Source organism: Hemicordylus capensis, chromosome 3 (genome assembly GCF_027244095.1).
Source record: "Hemicordylus capensis ecotype Gifberg chromosome 3, rHemCap1.1.pri, whole genome shotgun sequence".
Classification (NCBI taxonomy): Eukaryota; Metazoa; Chordata; class Lepidosauria; order Squamata; family Cordylidae; genus Hemicordylus; species Hemicordylus capensis.
This window is the reverse complement of record NC_069659.1, coordinates 199566736-199583423: the sequence shown is the minus strand read 5'-3', so window position 1 is coordinate 199583423 and position 16688 is coordinate 199566736. Positions and strand designations below refer to the sequence as shown.

At 43.6% G+C, this 16688-nt stretch overlaps 1 protein-coding gene across 9 annotated transcripts in view; it reads right to left on the bottom strand.

The window, feature by feature from the left end:
- Nucleotides 1-16688, bottom strand: part of KAT6B (lysine acetyltransferase 6B) — a 202987-nt gene that overhangs the window by 10705 nt on the left and 175594 nt on the right. For all 9 annotated transcript variants that reach the window (XM_053306954.1, XM_053306953.1, XM_053306955.1 and 6 more), the window contains 3 exons: nt 9318-9549; nt 5226-5385; nt 4386-4721 (listed from right to left, as the gene is read on the bottom strand). In XM_053306954.1, the coding sequence (XP_053162929.1) occupies nt 4386-4721; nt 5226-5385; nt 9318-9549 (728 nt within the window). The remainder of the gene's footprint in view (nt 1-4385; nt 4722-5225; nt 5386-9317; nt 9550-16688) is intronic.

Here is a 16688-nt window from a genome sequence, read left to right as displayed (position 1 = left end):
CCCCACGCGCCTCTCTCGCTCGCTCGCTCTCCCCCGCGCGCATCTCTCGCTCGCTCTGTCTCTCTCCCCCCGCACGCCTCTCGCTCGCTCTGTCTCTCTCCCCCGTGCGCCTCTCTCACTCGCTCTGTCTCTCCCCCCCGCGCACCTCTCTCACTCGCTCTGTCGCTCTCCCCCCGCGCGCCTCTCTCGCTCGCTCTGTCTCTCTCCCCCCACGTGCCTCTCTCGCTCGCTCTGTCTCCCTCCCTCCGCGCACCTCCCTCCTGCCCCACTCTCTCTTGCCCTCCCCCTCCCCACATTGAGTTCTTTACCTCTGCTGCCACAGGCCTTACCGGGTGGCGGGTGGCTGCAAAGGGCCCCGCCGCCGCTGCTCCTCCTCCCAGGCGGCGAACAGGTAAATTTCACCGCCCGGTTCCCTCCCGCCCTGGGCTCCCACAGGCGCCTTGCCTCCATGGGCAAGCTAGCCTCCGTGGCCCGCCGCCTGGCTTACGCGGGCAAACCGGGCCCACTGCCGCCTGGCCTCTGCAGGCAGGCCAGGCCCGCCACCTGGCAGGCATGCCGCTGGGCCAAGTACCGGCTCCGCAGCCCACCGCTTGCCTCCACAGTACACTCCCCCCAGCCTTCAGCCCCAGTCCGCTCTCCCCTCAAGCCTTCTGCCCCAGTCCGTTCTGCCCCCAAGTCTTCTGCCCCAGCTTGCCCCCTCCTCCATTTCCCCCTCTTTCTCTCTCATTCCGCCCCACCCCGCCGCTTTCTAGGCTGCTTGTGTTTTCCCCGCTGGCCGTTGCCGCCATCTCCTTGGGCAGCCAAGCGTTCAGCTGGCTCCTTCCTGCATGGCCCTCCCTCTAGTGAGCGTCTTCCGAAGCAGCCAGCCGTTTCCGTGTCTCTGCCCAGCCAGGCTCCACCGCTTTCTTTCCCCACAGCTTCCCCCTCCCCCACCCCAGTCCGTTCAGTTCTCCTCTCCGCTTGCCCGCTTTTCTTCTTTTCCTTTCCTCCCTAAGCGGCCACTTCCCTTGCCCAGCCAATCCGCTGGGTTGCCGGGACGCATCCCCACAGAGGCACGTCTACGAGAATTAATATAATAGATTCTAGTGTTGCAGTTACAATTAAGATGAGATATCCTTTATGTTCTGTATATATTGTTTGAAGAGCCACATAGAATTCAACAGTCTCTTAAAATAAAATACATTATGTAGTGGGATACTCAGTTCTGTAAATACAGAAAGCCATATAAAGCTATACACAAAGAAAGTTATTTCAGTATGCTGGGGTTCAATGTTTTAACGGTCATTGAATCAAATTTTGAAACTGACTGAAACTAAAGTCTGATCAGCAGTTGTGATTATGATTTTTAAGCCAAGGCAAAATAAGCACGGAGAGAGCATCAGAAGGAGGCTTCTTAACCTGCACCCAGGTACCCATCATTCCCCATGCCAGCAGCAAAATGCCCTTAGGCCTTCAGCAATCTTCCTGTGTGTTTCACTTTGAAGAAGGGCAGCATCAGCAGCAGTTTTTGCTGCTCTTTCTTCAGACAGCACCATAAGAAAAAACTACCTTTCTTCCAAGCTCTCTGCACTTGTCAGAGGGCTCCAAGGAGAGATGGAGTCTTGTCTTACAGCAGGAGAAACTCCTTTCTCCAAACCTTTGTGTAAGTAAGAGAAGACTCTCCCTCAAGCTCTCTGAGGTGACAACAAGGGCAGATGGCTTGAGAGAAAGGTGGGGATTTCTCTCAGTTGCACAGAACTTTGGATAAGAGAAACAGCAAGTGTCTCTCCGGCTATTTCTTATATTACCCAAACCCTCAATGGAAACGAGATAAGACTCCACTTCTCTGTCAAGCCCTCTGTGCTTGACAGAGGCCTTGGGAGAAAGGCAAAGTTCCCCCTCACTTGTGCAGCACACTTTGAAGCAGGGAAGAAACTGTAGGAGTGTCTATGTGCTGTGCAAATGAGAGAAAGTTTTGGCTCTCTCTCCAAAGTCTTCTGCACATGGGAGAGGACTTGAAGGAGGAGGAAACAGAGGCTGGCAAGAAAGCCAAGCCAGTATTCGTGAGTGATTGAATATATTCATTTAATATGACATTCCAGCAGCACTGTAAAGATCCCTGAGCCAGTAGCAAAAATCTGGCTTGGCCACTACCATGTCCCCTTTCTCCTTCTCCACACAATTCCCTAGATGCAAGGGACACCGCTGGGAAAACAAACTAGACGCTTTTCCTTGTCCACTGGGGAGGACTGACAAGGACCGTCACCCTAACCCAATTAGCAGGGGAGGAGACACTGTATCCGCTGCTAGTGATGGACAAGCCCCTCAGAATTTGACTACGGCTGTTAACAAGGCTAGTCTGGAAATGATCAGAGTTCTTTCCCCCCCATCCCCACCCCAAATCAGGAAGAATTCAGATCCTTGGCTGAGGCTGGGTGGTTCAAAGCTGCTCTTTGCCTCCTCCACACCAGCCTCCCTAACAGGACCCCCCACCCCCCACTTTACTTGCTGTTTTCTGTGGCAGTGGGGCAGCAAGAGAATCAGGAGAGGTGCGGTGGGGCGTGAGGAGAGAGAAGGGAGGCTTCCCCTCAAACAAAGATAAAAGTGTTGGGGCTGCACATATGACCCAAGAGGCTTTCTGCGGTTGCTCCTGCTATTCACCCAAGCAAAGCCGCAGTGGCTACTGCAATGTACTGCTACTTTGTTCTGCAGCACTACAGAGCAGTAGGTCAGTAGGGGTAAGTCAGGGTCCTATTGCTTCTTTTCTGGCATGGGGGACAACTTCACTCCATCCTCCATAATGCTGCTGTTGATTCTCCTGCTGTCAGGTCTTTGAGCCCCGAGAAATAATTCTTAGGATGTGGAAAGTTTGCCTTGGATGTGGGGATCAAAGATCCAGTATTTAATCTCTGAGCAGAGAACTTTGACAACATCCCTGTCCTTCACCTGTGTGTATCTGGAACAGGAAAGGTGACCCCTGAGAGTCCAGTAAGGGGGACTATGATAGAATTTTCTTATTAAAAGTCGGGGAAGGGAGTATGGGAATTCTTGGTTCAGTGACTTACAGAAACTGCCCAACCCCCATTTAAAAAGACAAGTCCAAGATTCTACATTCTAATCAAGCCACTAAACCAGCTTTCACTGATGAACCTAATTCCTTGCTCACCTTTGCTCTAATACACCTTAAAGTGAGGTTGTGACCCACTAATTAAAAATTAATGTTCTAGTGCATATAAATGCACCATTTTGTGAGGCAGATAGTGTACAAAAATGATAGTCAAGATTACATTTGCATTTAAGAAGTACTTTCTATTAATGGAAAAAAGGTTAACTAAAAAAAGGTTAACTAATTGCTAACATTCTCAAGCTAATATTTACATCCAACCCAACTGGGTTCCTGTTATAGGTAAGCTGGTGATATATCCTTACTTATTAGCAACTAAAGCAAAATTAAAAATTAAAACATTACACTTGTGTTTTGGTAATATCAGAGCTGATCTGAGACAATTTAAAAATCTTGGGGCTAAACCAGTGATCCACTCCTTCTGATGCATCAATAATGAAAACTTCCAAACAGAAATGAAAAGGGTCACTCCTTCTTTGTAGCTTGGGTTTCCACTGCATGTAGTCACGGAAATCTGGGACTTAGAAACTGCACACCATCAAAGTCAAAACCAAGATTGTATTAATCATGTTAATCAGGAGGGAAAAAACACAAACCCTCTATGTTGCAGGCAGGGGGAAGCAGGGATTGAATTTTATTACTAAGGACTTCCCTACCCTTGCAATATACAATTATAGACAAAGTGGGGATTCCAAATGCTATTACTGAATGTGCACAGGAAGTAGTGGGGTGGGTGGGGTTAGCTATTTATATTGAGTTAACATGGAAGACAAAAGGTGTCATACCAGTTCATATTGATGTTTTAGCTGTCAAGAAAAAAGATGTGTCATGGCCAGGAGTAGAAAGGGGTAGTGTTGCATGTACAGGGCTAATTTAGGACCGAGAGAAAAAGAAGCATCCCAATTCTACCTCCAAGAAAACCTAGCTGGCTCCAAATTACCCTGCCATCAACTAAGCTGCAACTCAACATAGTAAGTGTATCTTTTGCAAAGATAAAGGCGGAGGCGGGGGGGTGGGGTGGGGGACAGATCAATACTGAAATGACATTTTAGTTAGCACTACTTGCAACCAGCAGAGGGCAAGATTTTAATATAGTTCTTGATTTTAATGGTAAAAGTCTAAAGGGTATAAAATCCATTACAAACTTGAAGAAGAGAAAACATTTGAATCAGAGGAAAGTGTTTAAATGCTCATAAAAATCCCTGACTGCAGTCTTGCAGATAATCTTTAGCCAATTACTATTACATTACAGTGAGGCTGAATCAAATTGTAAACAACTGACCTTTCTCTTTACAGCAAGCAACTGGGGTTTTACCAGTCTGGGAGGAGAACTTTGATTACGGCCATCGACATCCTCCTCCTCCACCTCCTCCTCCTCCTCCTCCTCTTCCTCTTCCTCCTCCTCCTCCTCCTCCTCCTCTTCTTCCTCCTCCCCTCCATTGCTTTCTTTTGGTGGATCTGTTGACTGTTCTCGCTCTGCTACAACAGTCACATTCTCCGGAGGTCGCAAATACTTCTTAGATTGCACTTTTGCAGGCAATTGCCTACTAGCTCTTGTGGGGAACAGCTCTTGCTCTTCTTTTTCCCAGCAGCTTGCTTGTTCCATCAGTCGCTCAGCCTGAGGGGCAGAGAGGTTAAAATAATGGGTCACTGAAGCAGCACTTACTTCGCCATCATTCTTTGACTCCAGCATTTTTTTTTTAAAGCTACAATAAGTCAGACCTGATTACTACTGAAGGCTAGCCACACAACAGCATCTCAGCTGAATCATCTTAGAGGCTCTTCTACAACAGTCAGGATAACAAACCAAAGAAGATTACATTTCATGGGATATTTAGCACTATTAATGATGCAGCAAATTGATTTTAGTTCTTTTAGCACTGTGTTACATGCCCTCTGACATGGATCATTTTCAACAACTTCATAAACACAAAAGAATCAATTGACACCAAAAGCATTTGAGCCCTACACCAATCCAATTGCTTTAAAAGTAGTGAAAACAAAACTACTCCATATTTTGTTACAACAGTTCAACTTCACTGAACATGATGTTATGACAGCAGATATGCTTTTACAAATATTTAGGATGCAGTTACCAGACATGTTTTGAGTTAACTATTACCTCTTTTTCAGCTTCTCTCTCTTCCTCAGAAACTGCTGCATTAGGAACTAAGAGGGGAGTCCATCTCAAGCTCTCTGGATCTACCTCATTGATGCGTGGATTAGTTTTCAGTTTCTCCATATGGCTTGAAATCAGTTTCTCTCTTCTAATCACTACAAACCTACAATTTAAGCACATCTGAAATTAGGAAAAGAATATCACTGAGGGAAATATACAAGCCGGGAGAGGAGAATGCATTGTGTAGCTGTAGCACCCAATAAGCTTTATATCTGGGTTGGGAACTTATGACACAGAAACCATTTCTGCCAATCTATTATCCCTATTCCTGAAACTGCCTGCAGACCACAAGCAGCCAAAACTGTGACTGAATCAAGCATCATGACTGGATAAGTTAAGAACAAAGGTAATATGATATTAGGGTATTTTTGTTCACCACCATCACCTAGTCCACATCATCATGAAGTTTTATGAAACACTAATACTAAAGTGACAGATTGTGCAAAACAGTCAACTTTCCCCTTAATCACTCCTTCTTTTTATATGTTTAACACTGAAATCAGCGACGCTATAAACAAGGGGGTGGGGAAAGAGAAGAATGTTGAGTGGACCAGTAATATTGCTTTTCTCTGGAAGCAAGCAAATATTATTCATCGTCAAAATAAGTCCCTCCTTTGGAACCAGATAGGGGGAAATGTAAAGATCCAGAGGGAGGAGGGATTTTCCCCAGACCTCTTCTTTGGTAGTGAAAATGCAGAACCATATCATTAACAGAGAACCTAGGAACAGATAACCCCCAATATCCATAGCCATGGCCCAGATACTTCAATGAGGAGAGCTAGTCTTGTGGTAGCAAGCATGACTTGTCCCCTTAGCTAAGCAGGGTCTGCCCTGGTTGCATATGAATGGGAAACTAGAAGTGTGAACACTGTAAGATATTCCCCTCAGGGGATGGAGCTACTCTGGAAGAGCAATTTCCCTCCCTGGCTTCTCCAAGATAAGGCTGAGAGAGATTCCTGCCTGCAGCCTTGGAGAAGCCGCTGCCAGTCTGTGAAGACAATACTGAGCTAGATAGACCAATGGTCTGACTCAGTATATGGCAGCTTCCTATGTTCCTAATGAAAGCAGTAAGAACAGATCTTCATGTCCCCTGACACAACAGAGCAGAATGAGCCACAATATATACTCCTATATCCATAGTGGAAACATTTCTCAGTAAGATCAAGACTTTTATCTTCTCTGTCTGGAGGCAGGAGGGCATTTTGAATTAGAGTATAAAAAAGCATGGCATCCCAAAGAAGATAAGCAATTCTGCTCAGACCTAGACTTTTCAGGACAGGAAGACTCTTCAGAACTCTTTTCCTTAAGCTGGTTTCTACCAAGAAGGAGCATCTTGTGATGCCTAGTAAACAGTCAGATGTCCCGGTTGCCATCTGACATATCTATTTGGGGAGAAAGAGACTCTCACAAAGCATCAGCAGAAGCCACATCTTCACCAATATTTTGCAGTCACAGTAGCAATACCCATCTTTCTTTGCCAAAGCTGCTGTGTAGAAACCAACCACTGTGCTTATGGATATATTTTAAATGTATCTATAGAATTCAGAACCATACAAACATCCAAGTTGGGCCTCTCCCTCACCTGGGGACTGAAAGAGAGAAGAATGAGCTGGAGACATGGGAAAGGAGGAACTCCACTTGGGAAGAAAGGGAGGGTCAATGCAAATCATTGCTTTTATAAAGGAGAAATACCCCAACTCAAAAATCCTACTAATAGAGTTCATTACCAGCAGAAAACATGACTTAGGAGTCAATGTCCAGAAGTTCAATTTGGGGTCTAAGCAAAGGTCACAAAGTTATACCTCAGTTCCACGAAGAAAAATGACAAACAGCAGTGGGAGTAGTAAGGGAAGCTGTTTGAAAGGATCTCTTAATGTGTGGGTGCTCCAAGAAGGCTTTGCCCTGAAGGCACCCTATAACTCCTGAAATGGAAAAAGCCTTCTCATCTCAAGATGTTTGGCTTCAAGATAGCCCTCAAGGCTGCTTGATGAAATTCCAAGAGATCAGCTAACAAGATAGTTCACAGGTCCTTCCTACATAGTCTGTACTAATTTAAAAATGTCGGCCAGATAATGAAATGAACTCTGTTGGTTGAACTTTTGGATAGGATTAAAAAAACCCAACACATTTTCTGAGTATTCGCTGCTACTCAGCTTTCATGCAGTCAAGCAGAAGAGTCTTGGCTCTTTATGGCAAAGCAAGGCCCTACAGCAGAACATATGGTATTCTCAAGGGGGCCCATGGCTTCTGAACTGACAGAAAGATCAATTCAGAAAACCACAGTCTACTTAGTCACTTTGGGATAATAATGACTGCTCTCTGACTCTTTACCAGAACTCTGCTGATCAATAGAAACAACAGGAGACAAACAGAAACCCACCAGCTGTAGGAGCTTTAGAATGTCTACCCCCTCTGTGCCTTTGCAGGGAAATGTTGACAAGAACCTTGGGACTTGATTGTTCAGTATGGAATAGGTCTCACGGCAAATCCACCAAACCAAGTTTAATAGAAAATGGCTTCAGGTTCCCTTCTGGTCACTGTCAGAGGGGTGCTAAACAGCAGCAAGGTGAAAGTCAAACAGTTCTTTCTCAATAGCACAGACACAGAGAGTAAGGCATCGGAACCTTGCTTGCAACATTCTTGGTCCAGGACTCCTGGTGCCTTACAGCTCCTCTGTCTCATCCCTCTCACAGCAGCCTGGTTCAAAGTCAGGCAAAGGCCCTAACGAAGACTCCTCTCATACTTCTTGTGGCATGGATTTTTTATGGCAGCAAATCATGTTGCCACTTGCTCACCTGGAATGTGAGCTATTTTCTTGCTTCTGAGGTGATGGAGCTAGATACGAGAATGAGGCTTGGAACTCCTATGGCAGGGCTGCACAACCTTGGCCTTCCAACTGTTGTTAGACTACAGATCCCATCATTCCCAGCAACAGTGGCCAATAGTTAGGGAAGATGGGAGTTGTGGTCCAACAGCAGCTGGAGGGCTGAAGTTATGCAGTCCTGTGCTATGGTATCTCTTACGGAATCATGCATCGGTCCCCTCCCCTTTTCTGGACTTGTTCCATGACCTAATGGAGCACAAATGATCATGATGCCTCCTGCACACCCTGTAGAGTGAAGCAGGCTGGCTTTCTCTAGCATTGACCTTTGGGGAATGCTACTGGCTATTATTCTGGAGATCCTTGCTGTGAATTCTGGAATGATCTCTTCCCCACTTAATTAGAAGGGGAGCAGAGGTGAATTTGACTCACCACCTTCAGATTAAGGTGAAACTCTATCCTTAATAAGGCGGGAAGCCAGTTGGGATCCTCCCTCTCAGTCAGAAAGACAGACTCACTCTTGCAGAGCTTTTGTTGTCAGCTAAAAAAGTAGAAACACACTCACGTATCTGGTGTCATTACCATGCTGCCTCCCTGCTGGACATCAGAACATGCCAATGCTCCAGGAGGAAAGGTTGCTCTAAATGCCCTCTTTCCTTACTGCATTAATCTGCAAAGTGCTCAGGTTGAGTGGGCAAGCTAGAGCTGACTCTGTAGACCCTAGAGGAGATCTTGTGTGGCAGTCTCTAGTTCTAAGTTCTCAATTTGACCCTCCGTTAGGAGGCAAGATGAAGGGAGCTCTGCATAACCCTGACCTGCACTTCTCTCTCCTTTTTCTATTCTACTTATTTATTTCCCCAAGGAAGTAAAAAGAGAGAAAATGGCCCTGGGGAAGAGCCACAGCAAGCTTCGGTCTCTTCAGGAGGAACTAGAGAGGTCATTCCTGTCCCAGACCTTCAAGATTGTTGCGGACATCACACAGCAAGATTGTTCCTACCCATGTGATTTTGGAGGGGGACTTTTTCCAATCCAGAACAGCCTCCTGCCTCCAGAGAATTGTAAGTATAAACAGACATATTTTATCCTTGGTATGGATCTTCCCAATACAACACAAAGGAGATAAGAACTGGGAAGTGTATGTAACAACAAAGGTGAGGGGAAAGGCTAGCACTTAAAAGTAGCATATTTATTCAAGCAATGTAATCTTTACTGACTTTTCCTCTCTCCTGTCTATCATGCTGTGCTGCTGTAGAGTGGTGGCAATGTCATGGGGACACATTCCAGTCGCTCGGCTCATTCCCTTGATGCTGATCTGTTTCTCGTGATGACAATAAAGATATTCCAATACGACACTTTTCCAATAGGCCAAGTAGGAGACACGACCCAGATCAGAGAGTGGCTTTTCAGGCGATCCTGCTTGTCCCTCTCTTCTAGAAAGTAAGTAACCTAATGGGGGTGGGGGGAGGGAGCAAAAATCACAAATGTGTCACACACTACTAGTCACAAGTGTTTAGAATCTATCCTCTTAGAAAAGCTTCACGGAAAAACATTAAAATGAATATTTTAATAGCTAACAGTGGCTAGCTAGCTGTGGGGTTGAACCTCATTTCAAACCAGACTCAAATTTCAAAGATCACGGCTCTAAATGGAACAAGGCTTTTTGAACTGAGGGGATTCATATTTTGAACTTTCACAGTTATGAATGTGCTATCCCCACTACACAAAATAGGCATGTGCATAAGAGTAGCCTCTTCAGACCTTTTTTTAAAAAGGATGCTATACCGCACCAACAGTACACCCACAAGCCCCACTCCAACACTGATGTGCTCCGATGCCTCCCTTCCATGTCGAACACACTTGCACCCCAGCCAGTTCTAACCATGGGAAGAATCTCTTCATGTCTCTGCAGTAAAATGCTGTAAGTGTGTTCAGTGAGGGAGTGAGGCTTCTGAGCGTGTCAACACCAGGGCAGGGTTTGCGGGCACACCCTTGGAACACGACACATGGGTCCAGCATCCTCTTTTCTTTTCTTCTCCTCTTTAACATCTGAAGAGGGCTTGTTACCTTAAAAATTAATATCTGAATGGACATTTTAACTGGATAGGAAATTTTAGAAAGACAACTCAACATACATATATCCCTATTATCACTGTGTGGCAAACATTTTGTTTTTAATACACAAGGACCCGCAAAACAAAGACGATCTCAAAAGGGACCCAAGATAATGAAGGTCAAACCAATTTTTGAGAAATCCTGTTGATCTGTCTTATTTGTTCCTTTTAATGAAATGTAAAAAGTAATGTAGAAATATTCAAATGTACCCAGAAGTTCATTTCTGAGAGATTGTCAATGTCATTACGGGGTAACTCAATGGGTACTGCTGAGTAACTTTGTATGCCCGCTGAACATTTAGTGCAACAACTAAGAGGCTTTTTATTCTGTAATGTTGTTCTTTGAGAACACTTGTGCACTGGGGATTCCAAATATCTGCTTGTTCCAGTACATGGTTTGTCCTCTGTGGATGAAAAAGTGCCTTGGGAAACTCTGTACCCCAAGCATGAACGAGGCTTTACTATCAGGATACAAAGTCACTCCAAACCCATTTTAGTGACAGGGTAATGTTACTCCAATGCAATTTCTGCTTATAGGACTACTTGGATACGTTTGACAGAATTTGCAAATGCAGCTCAAGGTACATTCAAAGTACATTCACATTTGTTCTGGCTTCTCTGGCCATATATCGACCCGTGTTCATGCACAGGAAAGCAGACACAATTCTGGATTGCAACAACTATAAAGCAGGACAGATAACCTAGGTCACTTGATCCACATGACCTCCTGCAGACATACTATATTCAACGGGTGGCCAGTGACATGGTTTTTCAATTGGCTGAATGCCGCTGGCATTGCCAGCCATTATTGGCTTCTGTCACAATCCCACTTGGAAATACAGGTCTTCTCAAATAAGATGGTGCCTCTTCCTCACGGAGGTTGAAGAAAAGCTGATTGATGGACAAATAAAAAGAAAAATGATGCATGTCCATCATCTAAGCCAGTCCATCAGATCAGCAATGATCTCTGTGGCCTACACATTCACACAACCTACTGCAGCTGCAACGTCTTCAAGCTACTGAGGGCATTGTGCTCCTTTTTCCAAGAGCACTGGACAAAACTAGAAAACCAGGAAAAGATGTGAAGACTGCCAAAGATTTTCCTGTGTACAGCACATCACAAATATGATATTAAGCAAATAATTTATTAAGTGAAAACGTGAAGAAAAGTCGGCTTCTCTACCAGAGTGGGGGTGGTTGATTCTTGCTGGAGAAATAGAGAAACAGTTACTTGGTTAGTGCTGAGAAAAGACCTGGTACAATGACTGAAGTTTTGAAGCATCTGAACACAGCTTCATCTTTTTCACAAATATTGTTAATATTTGTTCTATATTGTTATAGAACAACATCTTGCGTTCCAGACATCATAAATACACTTTCAAACAGTAATGTTAATGTCTAATAAGCAGTTTGCTTCCAGTCAATACTATTGTCACTGATTTCTGATTGTGCATGTATGTGGGATATATATTATTGAATATAGCACCAATATGGATGTATGGAATGCAAAAATTCCTCACAATGACAGAAATGGATTTATTTTCTGTATCTTTGATGCTATTTGCATTTTTTAAAAAGTTAACTGTGTTCTACAAGAAAACACGTCAATGTAATTATTTCTTTAAGAGTCAGCTAATACTAACAACAAACAACTTTTTTCCAGCTATACTGAGATGTCAATAAAAGAGCTTATACATTATTACGACCTAATGGTACTCCAAGGTCCTCATCATGGAACATATCAAATCATTGGCTAGTGTAGGTGTCCATTGTCTCCTGCCTGCCACTAATATGACTTCTAGTACTGGAAATGTCCTGCACTTCCAACGAACAGTGACATCAAGCATACATACAAGGCAAAGCTCAGTTAATAAACTCATTTTTCAAAATATCCCCTTCATGCACACAGCCACACTACCAAGTAATTATTCATTTTATTTATTAGATTGCCAAATGGCTCTGGTTTTAAAAGGCTGAAACTTCTTGCACATTCCTAGGTCTTTGATTTACTAGATAAAACCAATGTTTGAACCTGATATTTAACATATCTCAGACAACTGGCTTATTTAATTGTACTGAGCATTTATCTAGCACTTCAAGAGGATTCAAAGAACTTCATGTAAGTTGTCTTGTAACCCTGACAGCAACCCTGTAAAGTAGGTCAGTGTTATTCTGCCCATATTGCAGATGATGAATTGAGACAGAGTGTGTGCTTTGCCTAAAGCCACTTAGCTCATAGCAGAGGTGAAATTCAAATCGGAGAGTTCTTGAGATTTAGCTCAGCTACTATGCTGCGCTAGCTTTCAGCAATATGAAAGGACACTAGCATAACACACAACAGAAACAGCAGGGGCCTAACTATAATAGGGCAAGGGGAGACAGTTGTCTGGGGGCCCACTGCTGGGGGGGGGCAGAGGCAAGTCACATGACTGACTCCCCCCAATCGCGCACCCGCCCGGGCTTCCTTCAGTTCTATTCATCCTCCGAAATTGATGTGAGTGTTAAGACCTGGAGCTACCAGAACAGCATGTCTTTCTCTAGTACCATTAAATGACTAGCATTGTCCACAATTTACAAAACCTTTTTTTAAAAATAATTTAGGATGGTGTTCTATTGTTACACATAGGAGATCTCTCTCTCTCTCTCTAACTCTCTCTCTATATATGTATGTATAATTTTACTATGCTTTTTGTTACCACTATTCAGCCTCATTTAAGATTTCTTTACTTCATGAGCTGAGCTTCAGTGTGTGTGTGGGGGGGGCATTTTAAAATCTTGTCTCTAGGCCCACTCCAACCTTGCTACGCCCCTGAGAAACAGCACTATATAAAAGCAGCTGCCCTAATAAATGTTTGTATTGGCTCAAGTTCTTGACTTCAATGGATACAACAGAACTCAAGAGTAACTAGAAAACCCTGCCAAAGGCCATTACAGCATGTTGAGATATAATGAAGCAGGAGCCTCTCTTTAAAATGATACCAAACTATGTTCTGGGGAGTTCTAGGATTACCTAGAAGCTATCAGGGGTGGGTGGGCTCCTCAACTAGAAAGATTTCTGCATGAGGAGACACCTTGTCAACTGCTACCAAACCTCCCTTTTAGTGTGCCGCTTCAGAGGACTTTTGGGTATATTCTAGGTCACACTCAATTCACACGAACCAAATGATGAGGTCCAACAGTCCCAGGTAGTGCCCTGCATGAATGAGAACATAACTCAGAATCCTATGCAGCATTCAGGGAGAGTTCTGTAGCAGACAAGTCAGTTCAGAAGATGTTTCCTGAAGGTAGAAAGCTGGAAAGTCACTGCATTAAAGGTATATACAATGCTATTCTGTGGATTAGAACTTAAATTCTGCTTTGCAGGATTCTTTCCTGTGCAAAGATTGCTGCTTCCTCTTGGAGGGTGTGGGGAGGAACCTGTAGCATCTATGGAGGAGGCTATGGTGGTTCACAAAAGAGCAAAACTACAAGATGTCACACTACTTTGCAATTTCCTGCTGTTACAGATGAACACAACTGCTTCTTTGGCACTTGACTTTTAATAAGTGTCACCCTAAGTACATGGAAAGCAACAACATCCTGTACACATTGACTGTAAGGATCATATCACTTACAGCATACATTATTTATTTGGCTGTATGATTTAAGTTACATCCATTAAATTAAACTTACCAAAAAGATTCCAAACAATTGATCTAAGTTGCAGGTAAATAAAAAACATTGATCTTGGCTGCTCGTGTATTTATCCTGAAGCATCTGAAATGAGTACAACATGCCCCTGTTAAATAGATCACCCCAATCTTGTAATATCCATCTTGTCTAAGCAGTGGATATCCTTAACCCTATAAGTAAGCTACAACCTTACTGGAGAACACCAGAGCTGGCTATGTTTCCATGGGCAAAGCACTATATCTGCAGCACACAACTGTTAGTGAAATGTGTGTGTTACAAGATATAATGAAGCTGGAGTAGGAGTAAGGTAAGTAAGTCTCCCACCTTCTTTTGAAAAGAATCCATGGTATGGTCCCAAGACTGCCTGATCCATGAAATTTTAAAGCCAGCAGTCAAGCAATTAGACAGGGAAACAAACGTTGAGCAATGCCAGTGCCTCCTCTTATCTTAAGAAGAAAAAAATCAATCTAAGTCAACATGAGGTTTCATGTTTTGTCAAACTAGTCTTTCAAAATCATTTCATCAACACACCAATGGTCCATGAAACTCAGTAATATCAATACTCTCTTATGGTGGGAATATTGGATTGTCCTGGTCTGAGGCAAGGACTTCTCCGAGACCTGCCACCAATATCCCTTGATAATACAGGAATGAGATCCAAGTCTTCCATATTCACAAAGCATGCATTTCTACCACTGAATTCCAGATATTCCCATCTACTGAACTTCATTTGATTCATCATATGGACCCGTCATTTTTTTTTTAAAGCAGAACAAAATCAGGGAGGGAGTAAAGGGAAGAAAAATTCATGGAACAATAATGCTAGATGGCTGGATTTACCCACATTTAATTCATTTGCAATAACCTTAAGCCTCTCTCAAATATATATATGAACACACGACGAATGCAGACTTTCTACAGAATAGTTACTTTAGGCATTTGAGATGTGTTATGTTACAAAGCAATCCCACAGTCACCTGCCACAAAGCAAGCTGGATATACCCTGCTCTCTTTCATTTCTATTCTTAGGGCTAAAGGAAAATGTCGGAAATTTTAATACCAACATATTTTGTACACTTGCTAAACACTCTCATATTAAATTTCATTTCACCAACGAAAACCTGTACCAACCCCCGCCTCCCCCCAACAACCTCAAGTCTCTACAGTCTGTGATCAGAAGTGGAACAGGCAGTGTGTGGTCTTTGGCACCCATCCAGCAGGAAAGAGACCCCTCTATCTGCCATATAATGCAACTTGTCTCCCAGAATAAACTACCAGGGTGGTACAAAACAATCAGCATTTTTCATGTTAGTAACTGCGGGTGGGAGAGAGAATGCAGGTGCTATTGGACAGACATGTAGGAAAAAATGCTGCCAATTTGGGGGACAAAAAAACCCCACAGAATAAATAGCTGAGTTAGTAGTTCATCTGACTTACCTTTTCAAAGCAGGCTTACTAGCAATTCCAAGAGTATAGCTTCTTTTCCCCTACAGGTCAGTCAAACTGGCAGAGCCACAGTGTTTTTCTGCTATACTAATCCTTCCCTCTGTTGGTCATCTGAGTAACCAGTTATTAAATTAACCAAGCAGTTATGTACAATTTGTTATGGGGCAGCTAACAAATAAAGATGATGATGATGATGGTGGTGGTGATGATGGTGGTGATGATGATGATGAATCCTTCAGAATAACATCCAAAGCTCAGTGGGTTCATTGAGGAAATAATGGAAAATATTTCTGAATTGTCTATCCATGATCAGGAGGTAACGTACTGCCCTGATGAACCAAACTGGAATACACACATGACCTCACTACAGCAATCATATACATACAATAAAGTGGTTTAGAAGTGGTGTATATGAATGTTGGATTCATACTGGTGTTTGTAGTATTTTCTCAAATAGATACTATGCAATAATGGCAAACTGAGATGCTTCTATGGCAATATATACCAACATTTTTAGGATAGTCCTTAAGATACTATACATGTATGTATAGTACACACATATGGACACCACATGGGGGAAAATATAGTAGGCCTGTTCACACAACTATTTGGGGTTGGGTTGGAGAGCTCCTCCACCATTAGCAGGACATGACCAGAACTTCTGTTTGGGTCCACAAACCCAGGAAACACACAATTAAACCAGGCAGCATCCATTGTTGAAATTAAGAACTGCAAGCATGGGAAATCCTCCAAGGTCTTGAATGCCTTCCAAACATGCTTTGCAGCATGCTTATGCCAGCAGACTAAAAGCTTCATGATATCAGCGTGAAGCACCAGGAGGCAAAGCCAGCCCTGCTAAAGCTGCTCCAGTTTCAGGACTACTGAATGTACATTGCAGAGTGGCACGTCCATTGATAGCAGCCCCAATAGCCACAGCTCTCTATTGTTTCCATGTGAAGGCTGGTGTCTCGGTAGAAGAGGCGAGTGGGTTCACACGACCAGAGAATCAAGGCAGAACTCTCCTTTCCTACCTCAGTTAAGAGCAGGGTAGGAAAGTTGAGTGACCCTGGTTTGAGTAACCTGGGCTAGAGAATTTTTGGGAGTCCACACAATCATGTAAACCAGGGTAGCCTGCCTCCTACCCTAATTTTGAAGATTGTGTGAACCCAGTGTTTCTTTACATGTTATGGACACTGATATTTATATAAATAGCAGTAGTAGTATTTCACAAGACAACAAATTGCACATGAGGAACAATAGCAAGCAATCCGATTCATTTTCAGTACTTGTGGTGTAGCACATTTTTGTGGGTTCAGTCTTCAGAGAAAAAGTTGCTGATGGGGGGGGGGTGAATAA